This window comes from Astatotilapia calliptera, chromosome 19 (genome assembly GCF_900246225.1).
Source record: "Astatotilapia calliptera chromosome 19, fAstCal1.2, whole genome shotgun sequence".
NCBI lineage: Eukaryota > Metazoa > Chordata > Actinopteri > Cichliformes > Cichlidae > Astatotilapia > Astatotilapia calliptera.
The window spans coordinates 11,800,496-11,816,539 of NC_039320.1; the positions used below are offsets into that span (position 1 = coordinate 11,800,496).

At 40.1% G+C, this 16,044-nt stretch overlaps 2 protein-coding genes across 7 annotated transcripts in view; one reads left to right on the plus strand and one right to left on the minus strand.

Moving 5' to 3' along the window:
• Positions 1-234: 234 nt before the first annotated feature.
• On the minus strand, positions 235-4,135 carry fam177a1 (family with sequence similarity 177 member A1). Its single transcript, XM_026152773.1, has 5 exons — positions 3,995-4,135; positions 2,343-2,528; positions 1,790-1,856; positions 1,351-1,448; positions 235-1,258 (listed from the first exon to the last, which is right to left on the minus strand). Exons 1-5 carry the CDS (start codon positions 4,061-4,063, stop codon positions 1,034-1,036), a joined length of 645 nt encoding a protein of 214 aa, XP_026008558.1. The 5' UTR covers positions 4,064-4,135; the 3' UTR covers positions 235-1,033.
• A 191-nt stretch (positions 4,136-4,326) lies between these two features.
• Positions 4,327-16,044, plus strand: part of ttc7b (tetratricopeptide repeat domain 7B) — a 28,760-nt gene continuing 17,042 nt past the window's right edge. For 3 of the 6 annotated variants that reach the window (XM_026151741.1, XM_026151736.1, XM_026151737.1), the window contains exons 1-12: positions 4,328-4,520; positions 7,345-7,499; positions 7,580-7,655; positions 7,748-7,840; positions 8,114-8,277; positions 9,902-10,023; positions 11,433-11,511; positions 13,918-14,093; positions 14,265-14,328; positions 14,427-14,564; positions 14,693-14,881; positions 15,012-15,129. In XM_026151741.1, the coding sequence (XP_026007526.1) occupies positions 4,400-4,520; positions 7,345-7,499; positions 7,580-7,655; positions 7,748-7,840; positions 8,114-8,277; positions 9,902-10,023; positions 11,433-11,511; positions 13,918-14,093; positions 14,265-14,328; positions 14,427-14,564; positions 14,693-14,881; positions 15,012-15,129 (1,495 nt within the window). In that variant the 5' untranslated portion in view covers positions 4,328-4,399. Of the gene's footprint in view, positions 4,521-7,344; positions 7,500-7,579; positions 7,656-7,747; positions 7,841-8,113; positions 8,278-9,901; positions 10,024-11,432; positions 11,512-13,917; positions 14,094-14,264; positions 14,329-14,426; positions 14,565-14,692; positions 14,882-15,011; positions 15,130-16,044 lie in introns of all 6 variants that reach the window. The other 3 variants (XM_026151738.1, XM_026151739.1, XM_026151740.1) reach the window with 2 other exon arrangements.

Genomic DNA, 16,044 nt, shown 5'->3' on the forward strand with positions numbered 1-16,044 from the left:
TTCTACATTCGCCAGTGAAAATAACAGTGCAGCTGAGCTCAGCCAGCTTGGTACTGCTCAGCTGAGAGCATTTACATTTCACGCTATCTTGAGCCTCTGGTCACGGGTAACTGGAGAGTTATGGTTGGCGGTTCGGCAGTAACGTCAGAGAGGCAGACATCTTTGCATCAGATACCTCGAAAATTGGGCATCTCACACCAAAACAACACAGGTGTGTAAACAGAGCTATGTGCACAAATTTGACGTTTTTTATTTTTACACCGAGCATCTTTTATGAATCAAAACACCGCGGCAGGAAAGATCAAGTATGAATAAGGTAAGCATGCAAAGGTGAAGGGTCACGATTCACTCATAAACATCTAAGAGACTGATTAACAGACTATATAACATGTACTGAAACGCTTTAGTCTTCATTTTGTAACTACTTCTAACCTTGAAAACCCAAAATATTAATACACAGTCCTATAAGAATAAGTTAATATATAAGGTCTATCGGTTTGTCTTCTATAAACATGTTAAGGCTTTTTCTGAAGCCTGACCAGAGATGACAGTGCAGCAAAGACAGGCTAAACTGGATAAGAGTGCAAAACTACTCAATCTCTTCATTGGCATATCAGTGAGGCAACAACTATAACATAACATGTTTCTGTTTAGCAGAGGGGGTAGGACCAACTCTCTTATTTTTGTCCAGTTCTGGATGGATTTTCACACCAGTCTGTAATTAATAATTGACTGTTGCCTTGAGGATCTACTTCATCATTTTAAAGTGAGCTGAACCTAGACCCTGTTTAACAGCCTAAGTACATATATCAGTCCCTGCCATACACAGATATACATTCACAAGTCAGGCTAGTGCAGCCATCTCCAGCCCTTTTTATGTTTCCCTGCACTCCAAGATCTTCCTTTATAAAATAAAATAAAAATGTAAAAAAATAACAAAACTATTAGTTTACATAGCTGGGTAGATTAACGGGTTGTCAGCTAACAGAAGTGTGTGTGTGTTTTGGAGGTTTCTGTCTGCCACCGTCACTCTTCAGGAGGGGAGAGGAGACGGGACTCTGTTGGGGTCTTGGTTGCTGAGAGGAGGCTCAGGCTCGAGCTCGAAGCTGATGTTAACAAAGGAGGCCGGAGACACCTCAGGCTGCTCCACCGTAGCCAGACGAGGAGCTGTGGGATCGCCCCGCTTGCCTCTCTGTTGCTCCCCAAACCGATGCTCCGCCTCCTCTGCCAGACGATTCTCCTCCTCCTCTTCCTCCTCCTGCAGGAAAGCAACAGTGAGCCAGATTAATGTTAATGTTTTTGCTCCTCCGTTTGAGTAAGCAGCTTTTAAGCTGTGACATGGTGTTGTACCTCTTTCTTTATACGGTAGTACTCATCTATGGCATACTGGTACTTAGGTGTAGTGATGCCAAAGAGAGAGGCCAGTTTCTCTCCCATGTAGTCACATACTGCAAAAAAAACAAAACAAAACCAAAAAACCCACAAATTAGAGACATCTTCTAAACACTTAAAAAATGTTTAAAATACAATAATTATAAAACAATTTGTGAAATATGCATTTCATTTCAGGTTTTCTAAAGTATTTATAACATTTCCTGATATTCCCATTTCAAAAAGCTATTTTTAAAACTCCCTGAAAGGCTCTAAAGAGCCTTAATGTAGCGATGACACCAGGCAAACCTTCTAGCTTCCATTTTCTACTTTTATTTAAATTTCTCTGGTATTAGAATGTATTTTCAACCTGCAACGGCTGGTGTTTTATGAGTAATTTTACAATGTAGAGTTTTACCTGATACAGTGGAGGTGGCCATCCTCCACATTTGGAACCAGAAGTAAGGACCCCAGGTCAGCTTGGACTAAAACGGGCAAGTGGACATGAGATATGATTAAAAAATAAATAAATCTCAAGAAGCATGTTGAAACATTTTAAAACTGCACGTATTATGTGTATCAGTGTTTCAGGTGCATCTTTTTCTTCTTGGACTATATTAGTATTCACAAGTCATAACAATCTGTACAGTATCTCATACTGGGCCTTCCAACTGAGTTCATCCTCTGACTGGAACAAACAATATTAGCTGAATTTCCCTTCAATATAAGCTCAACTTTCTTCCTCTTTTATATTTGGAAACACAAAGAAGTATAAAGAAACACTGCAGTTCCAAATGACTGAAACATAATATAGTTGCTCAGTTTTGTATCTTAACCTGCTGGTCTACTGTGTTCACCAGGAATCTGTACACTTCAGCTGTGGGACTTAAAAACTCAAACTACGGGCTCAAAAATCCTTGAAAAACTTAATTGATTGTTGTTATTCGACTCTTGCTGTGCCAATAGCATACCGGGTCTACAGAAATAACTTCTTTCTTTGCAGTCTGCTCCTCTTCCTCCTCTTCATCAGTGCTGTACTCCTCCATGGTCTCTCCATTGGCAAAGTAAATGGTTCTGCGAGGAACCTTCACCTTCCTTGGCGTTCCCACGGGGTCCCCCATCTCCACAGTATCAAATTCTGCTTCCCCTCCTGTACTCTGGTGATAATTTGAAACTGTATGATATTTTTAATAAAACACATATATAAGTCAATAAAGAATTGATAGGCTGCCAAGGGATTCCCATGATGCATTGAGTTTTTCCTTTCCAGTCACCTTTCTCACTCACTATGTATTAACAGACCTCTCTGCATCGAATCATATCTGTTATTAACCTCTGTCTCTCTTCCACAGCATGTCTTTTATCCTGTCTTCCTTCTCTCACCCCAACCGGTCGCAGCAGATGGCCGCCCCTCCCTGAGCCTGGTTCTGCTGGAGGTTTCTTCCTGTTAAAAGGGAGTTTTTCCTTCCCACTGTCGCCAAAGTGCTTGCTCATAGGGGGTCATATGATTGTTGGGTTTTTCTCTGTATCTATGAAGCGCCTTGAGGCGACTTATGTTGTGATTTGGCGCTATATAAATAAAATTGAATTGAATTGAATAGAAGAATTTACAGAAGTAAAAGCTTTTATTAGAGTAGAAAATGCTCAATTTCAGGCCTAATGTAAAAAACAGGTAGCAGATCAGTTCATAAAGTAGGATTGAGGCCTGGAATTTGATTTAAAAGTAATTTATATAATTTTAAAATGTATTTTATATCCAACAGGTAGCCAGTGAAGGATGATAGTGATGTGACCATTTTGCTGCTAGTGGTACTGGTACATTTGGACTACCTCCAAATTCTTCAACTTGACCTCAAATCAACAGTTGAAATGTGGACAAAGATGGAGAATGACACCCAAACCACATATAAACTGGGTTCGGAATGGGAATAGCCCTCCCAAAGCTCTGACCTAAACTCCTTGAAACTTTGGGAACAATGTTTAAAAGCCAGGTCTGTGCCAAGAAACCAACCAATTTAAATGAACTCTACTAATTTTTCCAAGATGAGTGGTCAAATATCCAACAAATTATGCAAGAAGCTTGTTTATGACTAACAAAAGCATCTGGTCAAGGTGCAACTTACTAAGGGACATTTAACCAAACATTAGTGGGGATGTCATGATGCATGCTCAATCATCCAGGTAAGGAAATCCCAAAAAGCTGATTCTGTGATTCTGAGACTGAAGAAGTCACTTGGATGAGTATCGAAAACGATACGTCCAGATGAACAGAATCACATTTTTGGGATTAGTGGGGATGTATGTAAAAATATTGACAACAATATCAGTATCTTCTTTTCCTAAAATCCAGCACTCATCGGGCTTTAAATTGCTGTTTATATAAAACCCTTACAGGTACAAAAATAAAAGTGGTCTAATGTGTTTTTCTAAGAGCTGACTGCACACAAAATACAACTCGCGACATCAAAGTACTGGTTAGAGAGTTTAAGTGACTTCAGTTGCTTTGTTTTTGTTGCCCGTTAGCTTCGTTGCTAAGGAAGTAGTTAACTATTAATACTACAAATCTTTATATGAGCTGTCACATAAAGAGAAAATAGTAAACATTTTAATAGCATCAACTAACCTTTTCAGTTTCCATAGTTTGTCCCAATGTAACATTGACATTCGCCAAATACAACGACAACTCTGCCATTACACCTACTTACACCTCACCGTGTTTCTGAGGGCTACTTCCTATTATCGTCAGGAAGAACAAATTTCCTTTCTGATTGCTTCATAATAAATGTTTTACAACATTAAAGGTACATTTTAATTGTTCTTCTGCGTGATCAAATGGCACCGACAGTACTCAAAGAGCCAAAATAACAGCTAAGTTTAATCAACCAGTGTTTTATTTCATTGTTATAGTCATAAAACAATTAGTGTGTCTTATTTTGAAAGTGGGGACCGGATGCTGGGGTTCACCCAGCGTTAGCTTGCTCCTCCGGTGGTGTTTTGGTCCAGTTGGCGCTGCTCCTCACTCGCCAAGATGACAGCGAGGAAGTCTGGTTCACGACTGGAGATAGAGATAGAGCGATGCCGCTCGGAGGCCCAGTGGGACAAGATTCCAGAGTTGGTGCGACAGCTCTCGGCTAAGCTGATATCAAACGGTAGGAAGTGTGCCGGGTTTCTCCGCTGTTCGTTCATCCAGTGTATGGGGCCTCCTCCCTGGCCTCAGTCCTCGCTACTTCCTGGCAGAGGCAGCCGATGCTGGGAGTTGTCGCCTCTGCTTAGAGCCAGTTACCTCGTAAAGACTTAAGAAAGAGATGTGACAGGTCTTTGTTAAACTTTAGGAAGGTTTGAGTTTAAAGATGTGAACAGTTTTCGCTGCTGTGATTGAGTTCCTGTGTTCTGACAGCTCAGTTTCCTGTCACGCAGAACTTCATTCAGAAATGTATCCATTTAACGTTGGATGTGTTTGACTGGTGTGGAGGATCAATAACGTTTTATGAATTGTACTTCAAGAAACATCGCTAGAGTAAAACGACAGATTTATCTCACATTTTTTATTTATCTATTTATATTTTTAAGCTCACTGTCCCCTTGCCACCAGTTAAACCGATTTGGGGCGCTATCGGGGTACTTACTCGATACTTTAATACATTAATATGACCTCTGCCAATTTTTATTTGTGCCGAATTTTCCAGAAGGTTATAGTTCTAAGTTGTACCCCTTAACATTTATTTAATGACGGCCATGCGTTTGCTGAAACCACTATATATTTAAATGTGGTAGTTTTTCAAATTCTCTCTGGTTGGCTAAGATAGCTACAATACGTGCTAGCTGTCAAACCGCTTTCTCAGGGTATCAGTAAACGACAGTGTGATATTTTAGTTTAAAAGATAAAACCAGTTAAGCAAGGCTGATGTGTTACTCACGACAGACTTTTTTTTTTTTTTTTAATTCTTATTTTTATTTTTTTGGTTATTATAAAAGTTACATGCAAGAAGGACTTTCTCACTTTTCTTAATGACATTTGAATGAAATGAAAATAAGATGAGAGATGTAAACTACTTTAACAGAACTATAGTCAAACTCATTTATATGCCAACCTTTGTCATGCAATTTAAATGTGCTTAGCTTTTATGTTTAAACATCATTATTGTTACACAAGGAAACGTTGGTTTATTTTTTTTAAACTTGTATCATTGCATCTGTAAAGGATATGAAACTGGAAATGAGAGAGATTTATTGTGAGATTTGAAAGAAGCAGACAATAAAGCAGGAACTCTGTAAAAACACCTTAACTAAAAAAAATTAAAACTGTTGTTTCAATTAAAAACAACTAAAATATAGTAGTGAAGAGTAAGTATAACTGTAAAAACAAATACAACTGTAAACAGAATCCCAGTAAACCTGTATCTTCTGCCTGATGGGAGAAGACTGAATAGGTGATTTGCAGATTAGGCAAGGTCAGTGGTGGTATAGTGTGAAGCTGTGGAAAATAGACTGCATCCAATGATCTTGAGAGCTATATGTACTGCTTTTTCAAGCTGTTGTTTGTCCTGATTGGTTGTGCTTAGCTGTCTTGGTGGGCTTTACTAACAATGACAGTGGTGTTCATGTCCCTTGATAACTATTGATGTATAGTGCTGCCCAGGAAGCGGAAGGACGAGACCCTCTCCAACAACATGGCCAGTGGTGGAAAAGGAGAGATGTTGAACTATTTCCCTTTTAGAGTCAACAGTAAGCTCTTTAGTTTGAGATGTGTCGAAGGTCCAACTGTTGTCTTTTCACCACCTCATCAGCTGCTGTTCCTCACTCCAGTATGCAGATTCCCTTCCTGTCACAGATAAGACTTACTGCAGTGATATCATCAGTGAAGTTAAAAGAAGCGGAGGCATTTTCCTGTAATTATTTTGGCCACTTAGTAAACAAAATAAAACAAGCTTTGTTAAATTCAATTTCACGTATATGAAAAGCCATAATTGGCCTTTGTTTAAGCTACAACCCCTTTAGTGAGCACCAGATTGTTTTTGTATAACAGAGCATAAAAGTCTGTTCATGATGACCTGAAGCCTCAGGATGTTTCGTAAGTACCTAGTAAATTCAAGACCTAAATTCAAGTCCACTGTAGACTAGATGTGGATTTGGGGAATCACCACTGATAGTATACAAAAGAAGGAAGTAGCAACTATCACTTTAAACACAGGTTTGGTCTCCACATTTTTGCATTTTTATCCAGCACCTTTTTTGTTTGTTTTGGAGTCATTAGTGAAGATATCCAGATCAGAGCCCGGAGTGCATAATTCTGTCTGGTATGTGTGCAAACAAAGCAGTGTTTCTCCGTGTGCAGATTTGCCATTCTCACTGTAACCCTGAGTAGTTTCTGAATAACCATTAAGCCTCAGTTCATGCATCATAATTTACACTCGGGGTGTTTTGAGCCCGTTACGTCCATATTTTCTTCTGTGTTACTTCTTTGCATACTTTTATGGCATTAATTTAAGTCCATGTTGCTTGGCAGATATTTTGCGTGAGCGTACACAGGTTACAGGGTTTGCCATTGTTGGCATGTGGTTGTAGCGACAGCTTGGCTATAGGAAGCTTAGATCAAAGGATAAAGTAGATGAAGGCACTGCATGTACTGCATTGATGTTAATGCCTCATTGACAAACTCAGGTGGTTGAGAGAGAACTTTAACCAGGTGTTCACCCTGCATTAGGCCTTAAAGTCATAAGGCAAATAATGAATGAAAATGGCACACCTTTACAGGTGAGTATCCAAGGAGAACATGCAAACTGCACACCAAGCAACCAGAAATAGGCAGGTTAGGGAGAAACCTAGTGTAAGACAAATAAGGATTTTTTTGAACTGGGTCTCATGCTCATGAGCATAATAGATCAACTGTAAGCTCTCAAAATGTTGGAGACATGCTGGATGAGGACAAGAGGATTTGATGTCATGGTTGCTCTGACCTCCTGATTGTTCCAGATGACCTGGGCGAGCTGCTGTTGGGTGAATGTAAGCTGCAGACGTACCTGAAGGAGAATCCCATCAAGCAAGGTACAAGTCCCAGGGTCCAACGGCCAAAACTGCTGGAGGTCAGGAAGCATCTCACTGCTGCTCTGGACAGAGGAAACCTGAAGGTAACCACTGGGCTGAAAATCAAAACTCCGAACACATCCTTTATTATTTATTTATTTATTCATTTATTCCTCTCTTCTAGCCGGATTACATCCAGGAAGCTAGCCTGTTAATGGCCAAACTGTGCTATGTGGAGGGAGAATACAAAGATGCTTTAGGTGACACACATTTCTCATATTCGATATTTTTTCCCCCTCATTTTAGTGAATAAGTAGGTCAGTTTATTAATACATAATTCGTGATTTGACAGGGCACTACAGCAAGGTGAACCTGGACGACATGCAGCTGGCTGGAGCTCCTGTGTACAGGCTGTCTATGATAGCAGAGTCTTATGCGACTAAAGGTATACACAGTCCTTGTTTGTGTCCTCCTTAACCTCACTTAAACTGTCATCAAGCTAATCAGCACTAATCTCTGCAGCACCTCTTCTCTCCACACGGTGGCAGTGCAGTGCCACAGATGTAAAAAGAAGCCGCAGACTGCACTGTTTGTCTTTGAATGTGTTTAACTGATTTCATCTGGGAAAACATTCATCAGTGACAGTAGGTGATGGTGTCAAATAGGGCAAAATGTCTCCCAGTCACACCATGTTTCTTCTTCTCTCTTTCTTCCTCAGGTTTGTGCCTAGAGAAAGTCCCAGCTGCTTCACCGTCTCTATCCAATAAGAACGCCGGGTCTCCGGCGTCCAACAGGAGCATGACCGAGCGGGAGCAGGAGATCATCACCTGCTACGAAAAGTCTGGAGACATTGCTTTGCTCTATCTGCAGGAGGCCGAGAAGGTGTGTTGTCATGCTGTGATGGCTTCACAGAGTGCAGCGTTTTCTCTGCGTGTTGTTGTTTTTCACTGTCCTTATGGGCGTGTGATGAACATCCTGCTGACTGCGTTCGAGTTTGACTGATGCGCCACCGCCCTCGACGGCCAACTGACAAACAAATCTCTTCGTCTTTATTTGCCGAGAGCACAGGCTGAGCAAACTGCAGTAAAACTGAGAAGGATGCAGCTCAAATATTCCAACCTGGATGTAGTGATACTTGTGAGAAATTCAACAAAACGTGTGCAATATTACAGGTGCTAGTTAAGGAACACTTTAACGATGTCATGATAATGTATTTAAGACATAGATGGGAAAACCTTCTGTTTATTTTAAAGCAGAAAAGCAGCTTATCAAATGCTGAAACGGGAGATATTTGATTGTTTGTTGAGACTCTAATACCAGAAACTTGCATAGCTTATCTTTTAACATCTTTCTTATTAGTGTTTTAGAGTTGAGGGGCTGTACAGCATGGAAATATACTTTTTTTCTTTAAACAACAACACTGGGAACAGTGGGTACATTCATCAAATCACAGAGATGAAACTCTTAAGGGAATGAACTAAAGGAACATTTTTTTTCCCTCCAAAATAATCTCTTTATCTCTCCTGGTGTGCAGTCCTCTTATAATGCACTCCCTGATCCTTAAAGTATTTTACTGTATTCTAGTTTATATTCAAAAGTATGCAAAGCAGCTTTCAGACTAATTTCCTCCACCTTTTGTGTATATATGTATATATAATATATAGTTATAAGAGATTTTTTGTTTTTAATTATTGTTTTCCAAAACTACCTTATCTGTCTTTTGTTGTCTGGTGGTTTGCACGTCTTTAAACATTTTAAAAACTCCGAAATAAAAAGAGAGTTAATAATCAAAAAGGAGAGAGAGAGCAAATGCTGCAGTACCAGGTTTGACTGTTCACTTGCTTATTTGATCGTTTTCAAAAGGAGAAAAGCACAATGTCAATAGTCTTTCAGGAGTGGTCCGGTATTTTTAACACCGTTACGTTTCCTTAAACGTGGACTCCTCTGACCCTGAAAGTTAAATGTTAAAATTTGACTGCTCCTCAAGAAGTTGTTTCAAGCTTGTTTAATTACGTCCAAAAAGACCGTAAAAGGAAGTATTTAGTAACCACATTTAGTTTTTCGATATAGCCTGATATCAGATTCTTTGTCATATATTGTGTCTTTGTGACACACAATATATTTCCGGCAGGTGTCAATTTTTGGACTGCCAATGAGCCAGTTTAGCACCTGAAGTCATTTACTAAAAACGGACATTATAAGAGAGAGACATGGAACTTGAATAATCCTGAATTGAAATTTGTGGAAGAATTCTGCAACGGGAACGATGGTTGTGGAAGTTTAATATTCACTGAGGGACAAAATCAAATCAAATAAAGCGGAGGTTGAAAAATCAAAGTAAAAATCAATAGAAGTAAACAGTTAAAAGTCATGCAGTGATTTCCACTGCAGAATCGTGTCTGTTTTTTAAATGCAGAGCCGCCTGAGATTAAAATAAGTCTTATTGATTCAGGTTAGGAGGGGTTGAGTAAACTTCTCGTTCTTTTTGTTGTTTGTTGTTGCATAGGCGTTGTCAGCAGGGATTCAGAACCGCAGTCCAAAGCCTGGCCCGACAGCTCAGGACCAGGAGCTGGGCTACTTCCTAGAGACGGGCCTTCAGAGAGCCCATGTCATCCACTTCAAGAATGGGTAAGGGGGGTGGGGAACACATGGTGGTGAACCTGAGAGATCAGACAGGAAAGTTTTTACCTCTCTGGCTCTTGCTGATGTTTTTTTTTCTTTTTTTTTAAACCTTAGCAGCCCTCTGTGGGCATTCTTCACTCATTCAGCAGTTGTAGTGTTACAGAGCTGCTGACAGGTGGAATAAAAGCAAAAAAAAAAAGTGTGAACATGGTTAAGTAACGTTCACGGTTGAGCTCAGAGCAGTTCACACAGCGGTGTTGCGCTAAATGCTGCTGGTGGTTTCAGTGTTGCAGCAGCTGCTGGACGCCTCATGATAGTCTCTTTCCTACAGGGTTTCTGTTTTTTGTTATTTGTTTTTTTTCTTTCTTTTTACTTATTGCTAAATGATTGTTTTTGCTGTGAAGCAAACCAAAAATATGTAGACAGTATACATACTCTGTTTTTGTAAATATTAAAGTCTGGCCTCAGGTACAAATATGACATCACGCAGCAACTTGTCATAGTTTCTAGGAATAACATGGTTTCATTTGAAGCTTCTAGCATAAAAAAAATGCCTCACACAGCATTAAATGTCCATAAAAAATATATTGTGTGTGTATATATTGGAATGTGACTTTAAATAAGGCCTGTTACTCTTTAACTTTCCTGTCATGTGTATGGCCAAAGGTTTAAAAAATTAGGTCATCCTGTGTAGAGAGTTTCTTCTGCTTTTGGCTTTGCATGATGTAAATGTGGGATGATATGGTTTGAATGGTTAAAGATTTCCAGTACGGAAATCTCAATCACATGACGTTGCCTGTGAGCAGAAAGCCCACCTGCTGGTGGCAGCAGTAGCAGCCAGTCAGAGGAATGTTAAAAGGTTGGTGGAGCTGAAACGGTTTAATTCAAACTTAGAGTCCCCACAATATAAAAACAGAATTATTTTAAACTGATAGTCATGCAAAGATATTCAGAGAGTCCAAGTATAAAAACATGGAGCTGGAAATTTGTGTCTGAAATTAGTGAGTTTATATTTGCACCATTTTCAAATTGTTTAAAAAAAAAAAATAGTAAATGATGTGAAACAGTATGGTCTCCTAAACAGTTGTGTTCTGGTGCATGCATAGGCTTGCTTTTACAAAATGTAATCAGAATAAACTAAGTAAGTGGAACCTAATTCAACACCTTTATCTAACTGTTTCTGTTTGTTTCCAAGGGGGAGCCAATGAAACTGAGCTAAATCAACTTGTTTCAGACAGAAGATAAACAGAAAAATTGGGATTATTTTGAACTCTGAATCATGCAAAGCTACTCAAGTGGTCAAAGAAAACCAATACACACAAAATTAGGCGAGTATGTGCACTGGACTCAGTGTTGTTCAGCAGCCAGTAATATTTTTTTTTTGTCTTCCCTGTTTCCTGTCTCCATCATTGCAGCAACCTGACACAAGGTGTGGGCAGGTTTCGAGAGATTCTTCGGGCTATTGAGACCAGAACCACCCAGAACCTACGAATGGTGAGGAACAATTTATTAACACTTAAGGGAACAGCTTGGAATTTTTGGGGAACATAATTGTTTGCTTCATAGGTACTTTAAGGTACTAGAAGTAAGATTTTGTTCTTGTTTTTTTTTTAAACAGTTCAAACTGTTGTTGCACATTTAAGCTGACAGAAGTCAAACTGAAAACATTTTGTGCTCCAGAACTTTAGTTTTCATGGGCGTGCTATCATTTCACCTACACTGACACATGAAATGATGACTCTGAGAATGTTTGAAGTAGAGCTGGGCGATATAAGATTTTTTCATATCACGATATGTTTTTTTCATTTCAGGCGATAACGATATCTATCACGATATAAGCCAAATAACTATATTTGTAAGATTTAAATGTGCCGTTGCTCACAAGTAAAATGTGAAATAATCAGCAGCTTGTTTTTATTTAAATATTTATTTCCCATAATAAGTTCAACAGGGTAGATGTACTTAAGGAACATGAGACTTTTTCAGATAGATAAAGGCAAATATTGCAAACTACACAAAAGGCAGCCGCTAAAGCATTTAAGTTTCAAAATAGAACAAACAAAACAGACTAAATTGTCAATTCCACTTAGAAACAAAATATTAATTCTAAAAATAAATTGTTTTACAGAAGAACAGACAAAACTGACTAACTTTTGTCAATATCAAATAAACTGAGAACTAAAAGGAAATTCTCAATCTCTCCTTGTTGTATAGCTTAGCTTTTCAAACAGTTTTAACAGTTACTTTAGTCTGACAAAAGCCGAATGACGAATTAGCGCTTCCAGTCAGAGACTGAGGCTACGTCCACACGTACACGGGTATTTTTGAAAACGGAGATTTTCCGTTTTCGTTTTTAAAAAAATAATCCCGTCCACACATAAAGGCAGAAATGAAGGAAAACGCTGCTATGAACATGCCAAAGCAGCAGGTGGCGCTAGATTCCTAACCGTGCAGAAATGTTGGCCAATCTAGAAGCCTCGGTGGGAAAAAGTAAACAAAGCTGGGGCATAGAAGCAGAACCGAGTCGTATGTGTGGACGGGACAGTAACTGTGTGTATATGTAAGCATTTAAACACTGCAGAGAGTAGAATTAACAGTAACAGTATTGTAGAAATTCATTAGACCGAAACAATAACGTGGCGCACAGTGTGACGTCAAAATGCGCACATCTTTGACGCTGCGTTTTCTCCGTTTTTCTAGTCCACACGTAAATGCAAATACGGAGTTTTTAAAAATCTTCGTTTTCAGTGACCAAAAACGCCGTTTAAGTGTGGACGAAAGGTGCAAACGCATAGAAAAATCTGCGTTTTCAAAAATACCCGGGTACGTGTGGACGTAGCGCATGCACCAGTTTATTGTATTTCCAGACTTGCTTTCGGCACAATTTACAGTGCGCGCTACTCTGTTTTTTGTCAGACTTGAAATAGCCGAAATACCTTCACACTACGGAACTTCTGTGGCTCTTCCGTTCGACAATCTCTCCGGCATTGGAACCATCATCTGTTTTCTCTTCGGTAACCTTCGGTCACGCTCGGTTGATTTTTCTAGTCGGCACACTCATTTCCTCCATTACCCGGGCGGTACGGTGGCTGGCTGCTTCCCAAACAAATACACATGTGCGGCTTGGCACTTGTGCTGTAAGTAACAAGTCACGTGACGTGACGCTGCGGCTGTGATTGGTTCGGCTCTGCGTTACTTAATTTGGATTGGCTGTTGTTTTTGTTTTGTTTTTTTTTTTTTGTTTGTTTTTAGGACAAGAGCGGCGAGGTCTATCGCGATAGTTGAATTTTTCTATCGAGAAAAAGTTATATCGCGATACATATCGTTATCGTTCTATCGCCCAGCTCTAGTTTGAAGCAAAGTTAGAGTTATGCCTCAGCGAGTGGTAGACAGAAGGAGAGAGAACTTACACTGCATGGCACTGCTGTCCACAGATTTTTTGATTTGTACTTCAAAAGGAAAACTGTTTCTAAATCTGACCTCTAACAACAATAGTGAGGTTAACTAATGGTCACTGACACCAAAATTCAAATGATTTATATCTACACATCCCCAAAGTTGAAAGTCAAACACTTGCCCAACAAACAAATGACAGAGCCCAACGCAGAGGCTTCACCTGTTTTCTGTCTGTGGCAGCCGACTTTAACTTCTTCTCATCTTAGCAACAAGTAATACGTTTAAAAATTTCCCAAATTACTCCTTTAAACACGTCACTTCTTCCACAAATTGCACCACAACTGTATCGTCTGTCTGTCTCTCTGTTGGGAAGAATCCCAGGACAGGCTGTTAGATCCAATAGTTGTAAATTTTTATAAGGATGTACGTTAATGACGAAAGGGTCCAGATTAAAGCCTGTGCTGTGCTATAAGAAGTTAATATACAAGTGTTGTGTTCGTACAGACCATAGCCAGACAGCTTGCAGAGATCTTGCTCAGAGGAATGTGCGAACAGAGTTACTGGTCTCCTCTTGAAGACCCACCCGTTGTGTCGCCCCTGGACGATCCGACACGCCAAGGACACACTCATAGCAAGAGCTACAGCCTAAGCCGACGCCCACGAGTGTACTCGGGAGAGAAGTAAGAAGCAAAGCACTCGGCGTGGATACCAGATTAAATCTGCTGCCAGTGTACTTTTCCACCAATTTGTTCTCATCACTTTTCTCTCCATTTTTTCCCTCCCTTTTTTTTTCCCTCCCTCTCATCCTCGTCCAACTCCATCGGCCTCCCGCTGCGTTCCTCTCCTCGCAGTCTGTTTTGCCCTCAGGAGAACACAGAAGAAGCATTGCTGCTGCTGCTCATCAGTGAATCCATGGTGAGGCACAAACTCTCTGCAGAGTAAACCATGCCAGAACACTGAGCTGGTTTTTCCGTATTCACACCTATGCATACGTGGGCTTTTGTGTGTTTCAGGCCAACCGTGATGCCGTCCTAAGCAGAATTCCTGAACACAACAACGATCGGATCATCAGTCTGCAGTCGGCCTCGGTGGTGTATGACCTGCTGACCATAGCTTTGGGCAGGAGAGGGCAGTATGAGATGTTGTCAGAGGTGAATGACCCCTCTGTAGACCGCAGTCACAGTGACTGTGGGGATAGTATTTTCACTGCTTTTGTTCCTCAACAAACGTTGGTGCCTAGAGACATCCCAATAAAACAGAAAAATGTACTATCTTTCAGTGTTTGGAGAGAGCCATGAAGTTCGCCTTTGAGGAGTTCCACTTGTGGTATCAGCTCGCCTTGTCGCTGATGGCAGCAGGCAAATCAGCTCGTGCCGTTAAGGTTCTCAAGGAGTGTATCCGCCTGAAGCCCGATGACCCCACCATCCCGCTGCTGGCCGTAAAGCTGTGCATCGGACCTCTCCACTGGGTGCGAACCGTACAGCTGAGCTGCCCTGTGAGGGCGGTTTGTTAGTTCTTAATATAACTGCCTCCAACATGTTCACCAGTGTCTAACTTTCTCTCTCTGTTCCTATAAATTTCCCTCTGTCATTATTCAGCTGGATGAAGGAGAGTGCTTTGCAAAGATGGTGATTGACATGGGAGAGAAAGCAGCTGAATTCAGAGCCAAAGGCTACTTGGCTATAGGTTTGGTTTACAGCCTCAAAGCCACTGATGGTAAGTCTGTTCAGGAGAAGTTCCATCTCCTGAGTCATTTTCTTGGTGCGAACGTTTCTCTTTTTTGTGATTTTGTTTTTTCCATCTTTCAAATGGTTGTGCATCATCAATTTGTCCCTGCTGCCTACTATGCCCCATTTCACACTGTTTAAAAATTTAAATTGTAGGGTCATTTTAGGGTCAGGAAATCAGTTCATGTGCAAAAGGCCATGAAAAGACTTCTAAGAAATCCATCACAGCACTTCATGTATGCAGGGGCGTGGCTAAAAATTCTCAGCTGCAGACCTGTCACCAGGGGCCAGTGTCGGGAGATGTTTTTGAGCCTGTTAGTTTGTCTGTTATGACACCTATTGCCCAACAACAGCACAAAGACAAAGAATTTTTGTTTGTAGTGAAGTGAAGTGAAACTGAGCGATAACAATGAAAATGTTTGATGGGGTTTTTTTTTCTTTTCTTTTCTTTTTTTTTTGAGCTCCTTCTTCTTCGCGGTGAACTCGATGCTGCTCTTTCCCGTTCAAGCAACTTTCAACCACTAAATATTAGAGATGGCACGATACCACTTTTTTATGTCCGATACCGATACCGATATCATAAATTTGGATATCTGCCGATACCGATATGAATCCGATATAGTGTTTTTTAATCAACAAAACTGTTTTTTAAAATATCTTGCTGCATTTTGCAAGTCTGCAAGTTCATACTCAAGTTTAAAACAACAACTACACTAAAGCTATTCTGTTATACCTGTATACAAAAAAAATATTTCATAGTTCAGCAATACTGATCAATCTAATAAACTTAGACCTACACCATCCTCCCTATTCTAGTATTTTAAAGAGTACTTAGCGTAAATATTAAGCAACCTAACTAATAGGGTTCCAACTCCCAGCAACAACAAACATAAATAAATAAAAA